At 39.3% G+C, this 18,010-nt stretch overlaps 1 protein-coding gene across 5 annotated transcripts in view; it reads right to left on the bottom strand.

Annotated features, from left to right (window-relative positions):
- The window catches only part of CCDC88A (coiled-coil domain containing 88A), a 74,788-nt gene that overhangs the window by 38,754 nt on the left and 18,024 nt on the right, over positions 1-18,010 (bottom strand). For all 5 annotated transcript variants that reach the window (XM_081903590.1, XM_081903592.1, XM_081903591.1 and 2 more), the window contains exons 3-11: positions 16,818-16,926; positions 13,830-13,899; positions 12,433-12,491; positions 11,862-11,945; positions 10,735-10,875; positions 9,399-9,568; positions 3,371-3,452; positions 2,235-2,393; positions 240-386 (exon numbers count right to left, since the gene is read on the bottom strand). In XM_081903590.1, coding sequence (XP_081759716.1) covers positions 240-386; positions 2,235-2,393; positions 3,371-3,452; positions 9,399-9,568; positions 10,735-10,875; positions 11,862-11,945; positions 12,433-12,491; positions 13,830-13,899; positions 16,818-16,926 — 1,021 coding nt within the window. The remainder of the gene's footprint in view (positions 1-239; positions 387-2,234; positions 2,394-3,370; positions 3,453-9,398; positions 9,569-10,734; positions 10,876-11,861; positions 11,946-12,432; positions 12,492-13,829; positions 13,900-16,817; positions 16,927-18,010) is intronic.

Here is an 18,010-nt window from a genome sequence, read left to right as displayed (position 1 = left end):
TTCTGTGTATGTTAACAAACCATGGTTTAGCAGATTCATAGAGTGACATTCAATGTCACGTGAGCAGGCTTTTGCTCATGCAGCAGGAGTCCAGAGTTAGGGGACTCTTCAGAGCAGATCTGGAACACACAGGTAGGAAGTCCCGCTAAGCAAATAGGCAAGTATCACTGGATGTCCCCTATAATAATTAATTCTGTTTTTAAAACCTACACATCTGATGTCTCATGTTGTATGCTCACCGTTTCCATATCATGAAGTTTTGCCTTTAACTGTAAGTTTTCCTTTTCCAGTTCGTGCAATTTATCAGAACGAGCTCGGGTTCCCTCCAACTGATCTTCCAACATTGTCTTTGTTTCTAGCAGTACTTGATTATCTTCTTTTAGCTCCTACAATAATCAGAAAGAAAATTGAAGCTGAGGATCACTGTGTCAAAGAACATAAAAATGGCATGAACTGAACAAAAGTGATAATTTGCTGAATTAAGCTTTTAACAGAGTTGTGTCACACACATAAAAGTTTGATGAAGTTAACTGTTAGGATTCATTCCCAGTGTTGCAGTCATGGGATTGTTTTTATCACATGACAGTGTATGTTTTCATTCCACATTTTGGGAAGTGACGGAGACAGGATGTTTTTATTACTGTGTTTCTGTGATGTAGGATTTTTGTCCTTTATTCCTTCCCTTTGCTGTCTGATGCTGAAGAGGAAGGAGCTGAGTTACGATGCTCCAAGTGTATATATGTAAATAAATGTAGTTTAGCCAAAAAGCTGCGCAACTGAGTCTGAACGCTGACTGCCTATACTCTGCTGATCCTGAAGTGTGCTGATGCCTCTTGGTATCTGTCCCTGCGATGTTCGGGCTGGAGAAAGCTTTTGAATCTCCCAAACGACCGACCTGGAGGGAGAGAACATGCCAGTCGGGGATGTGTCTCTGCTGGACTCCTACTCGTGTGTAGGACCTCCTGACGGTTACAGCTACATCATTCTGACCCCTGAGCTAAAATTGTGTTAATATTCAGAATCCACTTTGGAAGTCACAGAAACAGATTCTAAATTCAAACACCAAGTCCTCTGCTTGAAGCATTATTGGGGTCCAAGGATTATACACTCATGGGGATGGTAGATGGAGAGACCCTGGGTATGTTGGTCTCCCAGGGTGAGAGGCTGGGAGGAGATATTACATTCTCTGGATAGTAAAGTTTAACAACTATCTTTAAGAGAAGACTCCAATTCTATATGTACTTTTTGTACCTGTATGTCATGAACTAGCTGGAGGCAGCTCAATGGTGGGAGGCACTGGCTGGGGAACCCCTTAGGGACGGAGGCTTAGAGCCCAGGGATTGGTGGTGGGAATACAATGAGAAGTCAAAAGGAGAAACCTGGGAAGTGGTGGTGTTGGGAGTTCAAGAGGTAACAGGCTTAAGTGAGCAGGGAGAGTCTGTGGCAGATAGAAGTCCAGAAGCAGAAGCAGAGGCAGAAGCAGGAAAGGAGGAGGGCCAAGAGGCAGAGACGAGTCAGCCAGTGAAAAAGCAATGGTTTTTCCCTGCCTTGCTGCAACCGACTCCCCTCCCCTCTGGTCTTCCAGGTCCAGGAGAGGTAGGAAGCAGAAGGAGCACAGATAGGCACGTTGGCGTAGTCTCAGATGCTTGGGAAGGACCTGGGGAGAGGAGGAGGCTTAGGCAGCTGTGGGAGGGCGGGGACCTCCAGTCTCCATAATTGCCTCATAGAGGCAATATCTACCAAAGCATTGTTGTGCACATTAGGCCTGGCACTCCTTAGCAGATCCTGTTTTTTCTAGTAAGGAGTTAACTTCACCTACATCATATGATTTATGGCTGATTTGCTCCTGACCCTGTTTTTGATTTTTCTCTACATTACTTTTCTATGTTTTATTGTATTATGAAAAATGGTAATAAAAATCTTAAAAATAAATAAATCCAAACACCAAAATCCCTAACAATAAAAACAAACAAACAAACAAACAAACAAACAAACAAACCTCCAGTACAGAAGGGTAGGACTAAGTGACTGACATGCACAAGTTTTGTGTGCCTGTATACAACCCCTAGTATGAAACTGCTTTGCTCCCGAATCATACAAGCAGGGAAAGAAACTAGGAAGTTACAGTTAGTCATAGCTTTCCATTACGTGAAAACTAGTACTTCAAAACAACCAGATTCAGAAGCTATTAACAAATAAAACCTTTAATTTTTAATGTTTGAATTTCAAGTCACCTCTACTCTAGCCTTGTAGAATTCAATATCGTGTAGCCTCTCCTTATACCGACTGACTTCACTTTCAAGCTTGTCAACCCTGATTGCCTTCTCTCTGAGAGCATCAAGTTCATCACGGTACACCCTGGCAGAACGGGCATCTGAAAGCAAATTCATATTCTAGCAAACAAAACAAACATATTTAATTATTAATTGTTTTGTAGAAGAAAACATTGACATTACAGATCTGCAGTGAGCAACACTGAGTTTTCATGCAAGATGACAAAATTAAAGCTTGGAGAATGACACTAAGCTATTCAAAATACTAAAGGCAATGAGAAGCAAAACACAAAATGCATTCAGATCCATGTATGAAATCTGCATGCGTTGCATGCAATTCAATCCTATGCAAGTTTACATGGAAATAAGCATGACTTCAATGAGGTTTGCTTCAAAGTAATTGTGGGGAAAACTGAAGCCCCAATATATTATTAATCTCATTATTTAGCTGGAAATTCGCCTTCTCACTGAAATTTTGAAACAATTACTGTAACACGATTGCTAGTTTTACAGAAAAGGTGGTAATCAAATAATTATCTTAATCCCAGGATAACTGTGTTATTTCTTATATGTATATAAAAGTGTTGAGGCAATTTCAATGCTGTAATGTTCCTCTTCAAAGGATTTATTCCCTTGAGGAGACTGAGTTGTCCAATGTCCAGTTTCACAAACATCCTCTGCTTGCTTTAAACTCAATTAAACTGTAGGAATCAAGTTATGTTTGATGACTTGTCATTAAAGTCTGATGAAATCAATAACAACCCATTATAAAAGTAATGCCAATTGTTTTTTCAACATGTCAGTTTTATTCTTCCATGTTTTTGGAAACACTTTTCAACACAGGGTTCATACAATTTATAATATCATATTGGCCAAACATTTGAATGAACCTCAAGTAGAGCAGGAAAATACTGCATCCAAAAACACCAAAATATGGACTTGAGGCAGAACCCAGAGCTCCTTAGCACAAAAACCTATTTAATCCAGGGTCCTAGCTTGGAGCATGACAACACATGTAATTAATTAAACTGATAAACACAAATAAATATACTTAATCTAAGCACAATGGCCTGAGAAGTTATCTTTAATTTCCAAACCTCTTGTTGCAGTCTTTTCAATTCAACTTCAATTTGTTCCAGTTCTTGTTTACAATCCAGTAACTGTTCTGTCTTCTCCTCACTAAAAATAAAATTATTTAATTAAAAACAGGAAGTAAAGAAGAAAGGGACAGAACAAAATGAATAGACTTCCCCTTCATAGTTCACACCAGAATTTATACTTCAGATGCCTATAACCCCTGAAGGGTGCTTTTTGTTTGTCTTTCAAAAAAACCCAACTCCTGGATTCATCAACCATGAACAAGGAAGAGCTGGGAGTGTGCTTAACTCTCTGCACTCTAAGTCACTTCCCCCCAACCCCACCAACACATCACATGCATTTTTTAACTTGATGGGGGAGAGTGGTGTGGGGTGTTCTGAAGCAAAAACTGCAGGCAAAAAGGTCCCCTCCCTGCTTCTATGACTTTTCTTGACAATACACTTTTCTTTAGTTTCAGTACTCCCTGTAGGTTTGCAGCTTAGTGAGTACAATTTATCTAACATCTTTCTCATGAACACAGGCTTGCTCTTTACCTGGGGATCACAGATTTCCTTCAAAAGTTAACAGCATATCAAGAAAAACAGTGGTTCCCAATTAACTAGGATCCCCTGCTTTTGAAAATGTTGATATCTCCAACATGTCCCAGCACAAAACTATGGTGCGCATCTTCCGGACTGCAGTCCTGCGAGAGAGCACAGCGCCCAAAAATGTGTTTTTTGGGGCCCTGCGATCTCATGTGGTTTTGGGCACTGTGAAACGGGATGCTTGGACAGTGTGTGTGTGTGTATGTGTGTAATTTTTTTAAAAAATATATTGAATGTATATACCGTCCTATAACTGGAGGTCTCAAGGCAGTTTACAGAATAAAATCAAGATATAAAACCACAAAATACATAATCAAAATAAAAACAGCAACCCAATAGCCCCCCTCCCCAGTTGACTGGTATGGGCCATGGTCTATGATTCTGTGACCCCCCCCCCCGGGTGGGTTACACTGGACCCCCTGAGGCCTATGGATCACCAATTGGGGACCACTGCAATAAGGGATATTAGCTCTGCTTTTTAAAACCAAATAAAGAATTGCATAAAGCCTACTAGCATATATGGAATATCAAATGGATCAGATTGCCTACTTTTCAAATAGGAAAGTTTCACCTGCCAATTCCTTAAGCTTGAACTACTGCTAAAAAGCAGGACTACAAAAGTTCACTAAAAAGCACGCAAACCCTAGTCAACAGTCACATCATATATGCTTTATTTTCAATGTCTAATGATAAAAATGTCAATTATTATCCTCTGATCTACTTCTGCAAGGTTGTGTAAATAAATGTTCTCTTCCTATCCTTATACATACTACAAAGAATCCAAGTTTATTATGAATTTTTACATGCCCAATGGAAATTTAATTCAAGCTTCATCAAAATGAAGGTAAGATATCCAAATTATTGAAGATTAGAAAATCACAGTCTAAATCTGACATTATATAAAAGATTCCTGTACATAGAGTTAAGTTTGAGAAAAATAACTTGCAAGGATACACACAAACATGTTTTTATAGTAATTGCTCCTTAAATCTCCATACATGTGGGTTTTTTTTAATGAAACATTTATCGCTGAATCACTGTAAGACCCTTCAGTCATCAACTAGACAAAAATAAAAGGCACTGGAATTGTAATCAGGGAACCCTCAGCTTGCCCAAAGTGTCTCTGCCCAATTTTTGGCAATCCTCACCAAATACTACAGTTCACAATCCCTCAGAAAAGACTTTTCAATTAATGCAATAGGGAGAAGGTTCCATCATTGTATGTTATGTTGTTTGTTATAAAAGCACTGCTCCCTTTTATTAAATAGGCTGTGCTGACCAGAATGGTCAAATAGTCAGTACAGGAACTTGAGGAAACTGAGTGTTACACATTTTAGGGGGGAACAGAAAGAGCTACTGGAGACTAAAAACTTTCAGGACTCTACTCGCATTCTGACTGGTTGGGATGGGGAGTTGAAATAATATATATAAGAGTTTAAAAGAGCTGTGACTGAGATATGAAAAATGCAAGAGAGACAAAGATGTGAAAATACCAGCAAACACTATTGCAGTTAGTAGAGAAAGCTGTAAATGGAACCAGAACATGAACTCTGAGAGGAAGGGACATAGATCAGAAGGTTATATCTATGTTCAATCCCAGGCATCTCCAGGTAGGCTGGAAATGTTTCCTGCCTGAAACCTTAAGAGACACTGCTAGTCAGACTATGCTGACTTGAGGGATCAACATTCTGACTTGATATAAGGCAGTTTCCTAAGATAAGTACAGTGCTACCTCAGGTTACAAACACCTTGGGTTACAAACACTTTGGGTTCTGGAGGTCCGTTCTTAACCTGAAACTGTTCTTAACCTGAGGTACCACTTTAGCTAATGAGGCCTCCCGCCACTACCGCACGATTTCTGGTCTCATCCTGAAGCAAAGTTCTTAACCCGAGGTACTATTTCTGGGTTAGTGGAATCTGTAACCTGAAGCGTCTGTAACCCAAGGTACTGCTGTAAATCAGTTTCTTGTTGTATATGCAATTTTAAGTGGAATGTAATTTACAGGGTTCAGTAGTACTAACTACTAAAAACAACTTAATCAATAAATTTAGCATTTTATTTGTAACTTTATTTGTAAATAAATCCAACACACTGCAAACGTGGTAACATGTTCTCAGTGATGTCTATACTTCCAATTGTGTGCTTCAACTACAGTATAAAATGATTTGTTTTTAATTATACAGAATGCAGCAGTGTGCACTGTTTAGTCTATTAACTGCCAGTCAAATTAATAACAGCAATTTGCATTAATTTTCCTAGTGCAGCTGTTTACAGAATATCTTGAGTAAGCTCACTTCAACAGACATGTAATAATCCACACATCAGAAAATGAGATCTGTTTCTCTTATATTCCAGTGCTCATGATGACTAAAATACGGTATATTACTTTGTGTATGCTTGTGGGGCAGAGAGAGAGTTGAAGTGAGATAACAATTAACTCTGTCAGTTTTAGAAGATACTGTATAGTCAAAACTCTTTTGTAAGAATTACATCATTCTTAGTATACTTAGCAGGTATAGGTATCCTGTAAATGTCCCAATATTATGTTTGTCCTCTATTGTATTATTTGATGAAAACCACTGGAACTCACCCAGACTATCACTGCTGCAGTCCAGTGCAAAAATCAGTGATGAAACACACAACAATCAACCAAAGTGAAGTCACTAAAGTTATTAATATAATTGGATGGAATCTGAGCAACATCATGTGCTCACAACTGTTCCAGATAGGTACTTGATATACAATCAACTTTTGACGGGCAGTTGGGAAAGAAGTTCTACCCTGGATTACCCTGTTTTCTTAGTCATTCAGTCTCTAAATGGTTGCCCAGTATGCATTGAGCTTTTGCTAGTATGTTTGTTCCATAACAAAACTCTAAGATGGTTGCATTAGTCTTGGTAACAGGTAATAATAAACCTTGCAATTTATAGTGTGTTTGAATCACATCTTGCACACAATTATGGGGATGAATAACTGAGATTTCATATGGGTCTATTAAGGCCACTCACAGAGTTCATGGCTGGGCTACGATTCAAAACACTGGTCTGCAGTTCCTACAATGGCAATTCAACACTAACTCTCAGATTTGAGTGCTATTGTCTTGATGCTATAACCTGTTCAATGAATGGCAGGATAGGACTTTATCATTTGAGAGCAGCATCATAGTTGTCATGCAGCCCAGTGTATGAGACAAAGCAAGTGAACACACATGCATGTGGCTGGATTCCAGAAAGCTCAGAAGGCATACCACTCAAAGGGGACACACTGTTAATAGCCCAGTTGAGTGGGGTGTCATCGAGCGCTGACCTCAGGCACTGGCATAAAGGCACACCCTCCCATTATTCAAATGGCAAAGTTCCCAGCACCATATGGCACACATCAGAAAATTAAATAGAAGGCCAGACAATTACAGAACAGCTGTTGGGTAACTTAGGTTAAAGCTGATAGAATAAGCAGAAATTTCTTCTAACACAACACCCTGATTTGAGGGATGTGATGATAACACTTGTTTTTACGGATTTTTAAAAACCAAAAATAAGGTGATTTTAAAACACTATTGTGGCATGGTAATGGCAAACAAATGTATAGCCATCCAGTACAACTGTTGCTGAGTGCAAAACAACTTCATTAACCTAAGCTGACCCCACCGGGGGCTGTCACCTTCTGCCAGCTATCGTGCATTTGCCACATATTTTGCAAATAAATCCTTTACTCAGGAAAACTGACACAAAACCGATTTGTTTGCAGATTCAGAACTGAGTGTATAATATCCAAAGATTAATCTTACTTAGAAGGCTTACTTCATTGTCAGTCACCAATAAGTATTCAATGTCTGGAAGAAAGGAGGTGACTAGTTCCAAGTTAGACCCTTGAAAATCCTAGCTGATAAAGGTTGGCGGAAACACCCTAGAATTTGGTATAATAGACTTAGATAGTGGCTTCTGGCAGTAGATTTCGAAGTCAGTGGGATGGGGTAAATTTTAAAGTGTAGGCACTCTTCATGACAGCCTTCATTAGCTATAAACCAAAAAGTCCACAGTCACACCTCCAAGGAGAATCTAGAAGTGCAGGCAGCTTTGTTGCTTCATTACTAATCCCCAAAAGCAGCAGAGACAGTAGAATAACGAATTTATTAGGATCAGCTGTCAACCATAAAACAACCATGGCAAGGATGGTGCTGTCATCCTGCTGTGACAAAAGTACCAGAGCTGTACTGCCCTAAATTCTTGTTTTTCTATACCACTGTTCCTGGACATTTTCTGCCTCCAACTACCACCCCTTTAGGTAATTTTTTAAAAAGTCAGTTCCAGTTCAGAGCAGTCTTGTATTCTTTTATTCAAGAAATGTTTTAAGGCCACACAGATGGTCAGGATTGTCAAATTCTTCCCCTATGGAAGAGGAAGGGGAATGACAGACCAAATGCCAACTTAAAAACACCACCACCACCAACAACAACAACAACTTCTTACAAATTTGTCAGCTAACATTTACTCTTAACCTTTTGGGATAAGGCTGTTAAATTAGTAGCCATTTAGCATAACTCCAAAGGTCCAGTGTTCTCTAGTCCAGTCCAGTCCAAAATCTCTCAAAAGAGCCTTTATAGGGGGTTGGAATAGATGACCCTCTGGGTCCCTTCCATCTCTATGACCTTTGAGTGGTAAGCCTGTCCTTGCTTAGAGATACTCCCTTAATTTAAAAGTTATTTACCCACAACAAAAGACAGCAAAAAGGGATATATAAACATAGGGACCACATCCTGCAACAAACTCAGGTTCCAATGCTTTCCCCGAATCTACGCAGAAAAGCCTGTACTTCACACCACTTCACAAGCCATCACCAAAAGACTAAGGAACTTTTGATACTGACCTTCAGAAAAGAAAAATGATTGCAAGCCTGAATATGTGTGCAAAGTGCTTGCGTATCTTTTTATAAAAATACTGAACTCATCCAGAAATTCATTCCTGCAAAACCACCAATACACCATTGGAAAAGAGAGGAGCCAAACTGCAAAAATGCTTATATTTCTCTGCGTAAGCACAACAGAATTATGCTGCAGTTCTACATTCATATAACTGGAAGTCATATTGAAGTCACCAAGTGACTTATCATTCAAAATCTACACTTGTTTACTTGAAAGTTCAACTCAAACACCCTGACCCTAGGAGTATTGTAACTGAGATAAGACAGAAGGTGAATTTGGAAGCGCTTATAAGAATGTAAGATACTTTAAGCATTATTTTCCATCTTACCAACTATATGAACTGAAAATAAGAATAAACTGTTAACTAACCACATACACAAGTCTGATACACAACTACAGCAGCATATATAACACAGATACTAATAAAATAAAACTTCAAGCTAAAAAGGCTATTTCTACACTACTTCCCCAAGGGCCCACAGTTTCTCATTACCGCCTAGCACTCTTCATAGTGTACTTACAGCTCTTGTCTAAGCCTTCTGATCTTTGCTTTGGCATCTGCTAGTTCCACTGATAAGTGCTGCCTACTTTCAGTGCGCTTCATGCCTGGAGATCCACAAGGTGATTGTGCTGCTGATGCATGAGGTAGAAAATGAAGAGAGTCTCGTTCTTCAGAGAGTTCTATGATAGTCTAAGATACAACATGAAAGCTTTGATTACCACATAAGCATGTCAGGGCAGGAGCTAGATATAGGTCAGCAATTGGGGGGGGGGGGTGTCACCCGAGGCCAGGGTAGTTAAATTTTTATTTAAGGAAACAAACTACAGCTCACGCCTACTGGTCTCAGTAACTCTTTCTAGGTCTTGCCCCAATGAAGCAGTTGCAAAGACTGAAGGTCCCTGCCTTCCCAGTGTCCACTAGGATTCCTCCTCCCCAGTGTCTTTCCCAGCTCAGGCTGTGCCTGCACACACACACTCTCTGTTCTGCCTGTTTCATTTCTCTGTGAGTTCAAGGAGAGCAGTTGGATGCAGCAGGAGGGGGAGACTCCCTGGATTCTTCAGCAGCTTGTCTCCACTCTGCCTCTTGGCCACCCTCTGCTCTCTGCCACAGATTCCTCCTGTTCACTAAACCCTGTGACCTCTCCTGCTGCTAAGACCTCCTCCTTCTTCTCCCAGTCTGCTCCTTCTCCCCTCTGACCATTCATCACCGTCCCACCACCAATCCCCTGGACCCGAGCCTTCTTCCCTGGGGGATCCTTAAGGAGTTCCCCAGCTGGTGCTCCCACTACTCCTCTGCATCCAGCCAGTCCATGACACTAGATAACTGATTTTCTGTATTCTTGCCTCTGAGTCCATAAGTAGGTGTGTGTGAATTTAACCCATATTTTTCAAGGCCAAGATGCTCATCTGTCAATACCACTCAGTTTAGAGAACTGAGAAGAAGACAATTAAAAAACGTATTTCTGTAGTCTAATGGCAGCAGTAAGAGCAGGGGAAGAGTGCTACATGAACTTCTCAGGAGTCCATCAGAACTATGTTCAGTCACTTAAAGCCATAGTTTGTTTTAAGCTATGGTTTAATGTGATGTGCAAACCGGTCAATTGTTGCTTTTAGCTGCCAGCTATTTTCAGCACTAAGGCAAAAGCTGGCTGTTGTTTTTAAAGAAGTGTAATATTAAAAACATAACCACTGAAAGGGGCCACGTGTACCTACACATCAACAAAATATACAAATCTATCAAATTTCAGTATTTGCAAATAGTTGAGCAGTTATACTCCCAGGCTTTTTTCTAATTAACACACTTCTTTAAGAACTAAAAATCCATTAGCAGAAGGGGAAAACTAGTACGACACATACCTCAGAATGCTCATCTCGCTCATCTATAAGCCTTTTTAAATGCAATGCCATATTTTTTAGGAGAGACTCAATACAGTCATGTGACAGAGCACTGTCATCCATCCACTGGAGATCAAACACATTTTCCTGATTATGAGTTACCTGCATATGATAAATAACAATAAAGTGAAAACTGTGCTGTTTCAATGATAAGACTATGAAAAGATGTGCTAACAGAATGTAACCTAATGTGGAGCAAAAGATTTGAAGTCCATGTCAGCTTTAAGAAACAAAGATTCATAACCTTAAATACATTTTAAGGAACATTCTGAAATCCGTACCACTTAGTCCAAGAAAAATCCAGTGATTTGGGAATAGTTTCACTTGGCTCATCCTTCAAGAATGAAGATATTGATTACAGCCTTAGCGCGTATCTTATTTTTAAATAATTTTATTTACCACATTAAAACCATCTCTGTTTAGAAGTAAAATTACTGTAAACCACTTAAGAGATTTTTTTAATATTAAGCCGTCTATAAATCAAATGAAAAAAATCTACTCCATTTTATTTTTAAAATGAAAAATTCCTCAACTGCTATTAAGGACTAGTGGTAGTTAACACAAATACAGGTACCAACAACAATAACATCTCTTTAAACCATATCTGAATACTCTTAGCAGTCATGTACCTTTCTAGCATACCACCTTTATGGCTTTTTAAAGTTGAAACTAAAATTGACTCATGATTTTTTTCTCCCAAGACTTTTTGGCTCTTATCTTGTGCACACCCTTGTTCACACTCTTTTTTTAAATCACAATACAGATAAACTCTCAAATTCATCAGTTGGTTTGAATCTCCCTTCCCTAAAATTACTGAAATGTCATGTCTTGCATTCATTCATTGTGATTAAAGTTGTTACCTGGGTAGATACTTAGTATTAAAAGATGAAAAAGACTTGTTTCAGAAACATTTTAAATGTATTTTTTCTAATTTTACAGAGATTTACAGTGTGTTCTGTGTATCATATTGGCTTCATAATCTGTAGTAACTATAATTTATATTCTTCTGAAAAAAAAAATCAAAATGGAAGGCTGCCTCCAAAATCCATATATAGATAAGATTTTAGTAGTAGAAAACCAGATAATACCTCTTGTATATGGGCAGCAACAGCAGCTCTTATATCAAAGTCTAAACTTTGGATTCTTTCAATGAATTCTTCTTTCTTCTGACACTAAAACACAGATATTAACCAAAATTAACATTACAATTGGCTAAACATAATAGCTCAAGAAGACCTAAAATGTTATCTGTTAGGCATACTGAAATATCTAAAGGTCTCATTAACAATAACTGAGTACCTAGACACAACAGTTACATTCAGATATCATACCAAACTATGTGAACAAGTCTAGCCTCCTCCTAGATTCACACACTTCCCTCTTTTCCTTCCTCCATGTGGTTGGAGGAATTCAAAAGCTTTTGCTTCCATTCTTGGTTAAACTACAGGACCTGGGCACAACAGCATTTCCCCCTCTTTCTGCATGCAGAAGGTCCCAGTTTCAATTGCTGTCATATATCCAGTAGGAATGGAGAAGATTTCTGTCTGAACACTCTAGAGAACCTCTGCCAGTTTGGTTGAACCAGTACTCTGACTCGGTATAAGGCAGCTTGCTACCTTTAAGTGAATATCACGAGCGGTTGTATAATTGAGAGCTCACCTGAACTGCACATCCAAGAAGGAGTAGAAGCAGCTTTTTTACTTCTTCAGTGCCTTGTTCTGAAAATATCAGAAAAACAGCACACTGTGTACATCTTTAGATAATCATTATTTGTACGCTACCAAAACTATTTTTTACTTTTTGGCTAGGACTAGCACTCCTAGGTGCTATACTCTTCCTGAAAAGAATAAGTACCCTTTTCACTAGGAACCCATGATCACTTAGGGTGGCTAGTCTGATATTAATATGTTGAAGGGCTCTTTGTACAGGTCATCCGGGTAAACATACATGTGGATGGTCTTCCATGCAGAAGTGTGCTACCACTGCCACTATGAGTTTGATGAAGACCTTTAGGGCATGGGATGGTAATGCAATCCCTTGTAAGCAAAGTCAAGAATCAGGAAATTGTGGTTCGAGGGCCCGACCCCCGCGAAGTGAAATGAAGACACAAGGACACGTGATATAAGGTTAATGGGCTAGAAAAGGCCACAACTTTATTGATTACAGCAATGAAAAGGTATTGGCTTAGGCATTGGATCGAAACAAGTGGGTTTATTCACCAGGGGTTCATCACCTGTTGATGCTAATCCAACTATAGGCTCACCCCTGCTGTCACCACGGGTCGTGCCATGGCCTCCCGCCAAGCAGCATCGGACAGAATACACAACCGCCAGATTCCTTTAACGGAATACCCCTAAAAATTGAAGGCATAGGCGATGGCCACACCTAGCACTTCGACACACCACAACACATTATTCCAATGCCTAACCTACCCACCAATACCACAAAAGTTGTGACGATTGCTACGAGGTAGGCGAAAAAACCAAAAAGCCTATTGCCAAATGGAAAAACTCCTACCAGGCCCCCCGGGCAACCAACCTAAGGTCCATAGCAAGGCCAATGACCTAAGCCCTAACTAAAAGGGAGTGGAGGGTGGGTGACTCGTGATGGGACGACGACGAGGAATGAGGCCAGGGAAAGGCTGACGCTGCAGCAAAAGGCTGCTGAACACGCCCCCACCGCGGCACCTGGTTGGGTAGCCACCGGAGGGGGCATGAGCGCCAGCCAGGTGAGCTGGAGGCAGGGGGCAACGCCCCCTGCTGGGCGGTGCTCGGGCTCCCGCCCACAACCACTCCCCTCTCTTTCAGGGAGGAAAGTCTTTCTCAGTTCTAAACTTGTCTGTTATGAGTTCACGAGACAGTCTTAAGCAAGCTACTGCCTTTCATCCTTAGTCTCCCCCTATGTTAATACTGATTTATCTTACAGGGTTATCATAAATATGATAATGAATGGGAACCCCTTTGAACACCTGAAAATTTGATGCAAATGTTGAGTTCTAAATATTTAATAATAAACTTAACACTGAATGTCAGTTTTAAACTGAATATACTACTTACCTGAAAAGGGATTTTTGCCAATTATCAAGATGTTTGGCAAAGGCATCATAATCAATTGTTGCAATGTCTCCTATAGAAATGAATGTAAAGATTTACAAGAGCTGTGCGAAGGATGACCACACCATCCATATGTTAACTAAAAACACAAATATCTTTAAAATAATGAAGCACCCATTCAAACTCACTTCTTATTTAACATATACCTAGGCTACATTTCTTTATCTATACTTACCTAGGAGTAAGACCCAATGACCTTAGTACATAGGACTGCACTGTTTGAGGTGGATTTAGGGCAGTGTGACCATTTCTGCCTCACTGGGTACCGAGCCCTGGTGACAAAGCAGGGCAGTACAACTATGATCTAGTGAACTGAGCAGAACGGAAGGCGGGGGCCATTTTTGGCCTTGCACAAGGCGCTGCTTAAATTTGAAAGACCAAAGTCCGTACCTGGTCTAAACCATATATAGGAGGCTGCACATATGTTTCTGATTCCACTTCAAAGTGCTACTTTCAACCTGCAAAACTCAGCCCAGGATCCCATTATCTAAGGGAATGTGTCATTAGACTTGGATGTATCCAGTCCCTACTATCATCATCTGATGCCCTTCGCTCTATGAAATGCACTCTCCAACACTTACATCCTTTCGGTGCCAGATTAAAACCTGCCTCTTAACCCAAGCATTTGAGAGAATACTATCATCATGATTTCTGTGGGTTTTTAAGGGGGTGGGGTACTGTTATTGTATACTTGGTGGTTGTTTTTAATTATGTATGTAAGCTGCCTAGAGACATTTTGTATTAGACAACAAATAAATTGAATTAATAATATTATCACTGATGTAGGATGCTGTCTGATACATGCACTAAGCATTCCTCCAGGAACAATTTGTAACCTTATAATAATAAAAAACCTCAGACCCACCTGACTAGTCTGCATTAGGTCCACCAGACACTCACAATAAACATGAAAAATGAACATTTGTTAACTTTAATGTGTATATAAGACTGAGACAAAAAATTTAAAACCCAGTGATTGCTCATTAAGTATGAAGTTAACAAATTAAAAACAGTATCATATTCAAGATATAATTGATAATAAAAGTAATTTCCTCCATTGATCAAGGTCTAGGAAAATTTAAAAATGCAGACTACAGACAGACAAGAATGAACTGTATCACAATAGTCAGGTCAACAAGGACTACAGATATAGTGCAAATTTGCTTCAACTGGAATGTGCAGTGTTGTCCAGGAATGAAAAAAAAAATATTTAAAAAGAAAACAAGTACAATTTATGTGTTCCATGAACAATCTCATGGAAGTTGACCTGTTCTAACTATACCAGTGTGCAGCAGTGGTAATGAGCGAAAATCCTCAGTCTAGACAGTACCTAATTCTTTAACGTTAGTGTGTATTCCCTCTAACATCTGGAAACCTATCACAGCAGCTGCTAACACATACACAGATTTGGCAGCACAAGACTGTTTTTCTATATTACAGGGATTTTGCCATATGTTCAATAAAAATGTCCAAATTTATGTTCTGCATGATTAAGAGGGCTGTCCTCTTTTCTTTCAGCTGTTGTACAACATATTTTGACACAGTTATGAAGAAACTGATAATCTACTTCTCAAAGCAAGATAGGATTTTAAGTAGATAACAAAATGATGTAACAACAGAACTGAATCTAAAGGATCCGAGGTGCTGAAATGAATTTAATATAATGAATTTAAGTTTACATTTTCTATACACATAAAGCTGAGTCATTACTGGGAAGCAAATCTAAGTTCCATAGTATAAAATACTGATCAGAAAAAGATGAGCTGATGGAAGTATTAGCTACATCCAAGCAATTAAGGATCAGACGGCATTTAAAATACATTCAGCTGGTTCCAATAAGTCATACTCAAGGGTAGACCCTTGGCAACAATAGACTCATTAGTCACACCAATTCATTTCAATTGTTTTAGTCTGAGTATGACATAATAAAATATAACCCATTATACTGAAATTTTATAGTTCTACCAGAAAATAGCAGAAGATGAAGATACCAGAAAGGTAAAGTGTTCCTTCTGGATGAATCAACATTCTGACACTCCAATCACAACACTCCTGTCATGGAAATCAATTATTTTAACCTGCTCTGCCCTCTAAATTTTAGTATTGTATTTAGGATGGTTTTCAACTCAAAAGAATGTTGTTTAGGTGCTTTGACAGAAATAAGAAATAATGGCCATCTATGACAGGTATACAAAAAGATGTGGACATGCACCCATCAATGGGGAGAGGGAAGACACCTAAATTAGTTACCACTCTTTCAGAAAGAGATGCTCTTTGCACCTCTCAGCTGTTTAAATGGAAGTGAGGGTTGATATCCAATCCCGGCCAACAGGAAGGAGAAAAGCAGTCTCTAATGCACTGTGGATTTTTGAGCAGATATTTGTAGGGACCTTTCGCGTCCACCAGTGTCTCCCATGGCACCCCCAGGCACTGTGTTAGTGATCCCTGGTTAAATGTGAATCAGCAGAATGCTAATGCACAGAGCTTGCTTTGCTCCTCCCCAACTGTTGGCACGCCATCAGAAAACAAGTCAATTTCTAGCTTCTCATGACATCCAAACCTGGGCTCATGGTTTGTTTGGATAGTATCCAGATTTGGATCTCTTGCCTTGTTTGCCGGCTGCAAGGCAGCAGAAGGAGCATGGGTAGAGCAAAGCAAGCACTATATTAGCTGCATGAACCAGCACAGTGAGCTCTTTGGGTAAACCACAGTTTACTTTTAATCATGTTTTAAAGTTACCTGCTAACTAGCTCACTGTCAACTTCAAATAGAGACATTCTGATTCATTATGGGTTTCATAGAGGAAAGGAGAAGAACAGCAGCACAGCAAACCAAATTCACAATTTAGACAATTGTGTCTATATTAGCTTAGCACTGTCCACAAAACACATCTTTACAAATGCTTTTTAAAAGAAAGAAAAAATCACTTACCTGATAGTATGATTTTATTTGCTTCACCAAAATAGATAAATTTTGAATTCGAAGTGATGCATCATTGTTGATTTTCTTATTTACTCTTTGACTAGATGCCTTAGGGTTGCTGAAATAAAACATGAAAGTAAATTAAAGAAAGTTCATTTAGTTGAAATTCACAAAGGGAAATTTATGTGTCAGCTAAGGAGAAAGACAGTTACTAGTTACTCAAATATAATCCAGATTCACAAACTTTTTTGCGGGAGTGGGGGGGCTGCAAAAATAATAGAAGCACTTTGATATATTACTGTGCTCTCATATCTATAGAACCTTCAATACTGGGGGCACTTTGTTTATACAAACAAGCAAGGCTAAGAACAAAGAAGGAAGGCCAGATAGACAATACTTGTGTTCTCAGATCTGTTATATGTGTCAGGAGTCCAGATAAAAATACTAGCTGAAAGGCTCAATTCCACTGCTGTAACTAGGGCTGCAAGGACAATGCTACACAAGCATATGGATGGGGAATACTTCAAAATATGACTCACAGCTCTTTTGTCTGCCATTCTAGGTAAGACCTCTTTGTAAAACACAGTCTTCCTAGCCTCCATTCATTCAGGGAGGCCAAGACCTATAACTCTTGCCACATTTGTGTATACAATCTGAGCTATCCCATGATTATGTCAAGACGGCCAGGGATAGCCCAAGCAAACTCCTTTTTAAATAAAACTATGCCAGCCTCCAAATATATATGGATATGAGAAACTCAATCCATTGATTGTGCTGAGAAGCCTGTCACTCAATCCCCACCTACCAGTTCCAATACCATAAATAAGGAATATGGTGCTCCTATTCCTTTGTCCCAATCTCTGACTATCTGAGCAACCCCACATCTAAGTGTACTGGGATTCACTCCAATAATCTTTCATAGACTTGTTCATTTTTCAATGTTTGCTTTTTTTCTTAAGCGTAAAATTAACCCTTCCCTTAGCCTTTTAGATCTACTTTTCATAAAATGTGCAGTCCCAGCACCTCCCCCCCCCCAAAAAAAAAATGTTAAATGTGTGACACTTAAAGTAACAGCATCATAATGAGTACCGGCATCTTTTTTTTTCTAAAACAAAAAGCACTGAGTGCATGCATTATGCATATGGGGAAAGAACCCTCACCCCAGATTACCTTAGGTCCACTTCATGTGCAAAATCTGAATT

This window comes from Podarcis melisellensis, assembly GCF_964234715.1.
Source record: "Podarcis melisellensis genome assembly, chromosome: 3".
Lineage (NCBI taxonomy): Eukaryota > Metazoa > Chordata > Lepidosauria > Squamata > Lacertidae > Podarcis > Podarcis melisellensis.
This window is presented reverse-complemented; position numbering and strand designations above follow the sequence as displayed.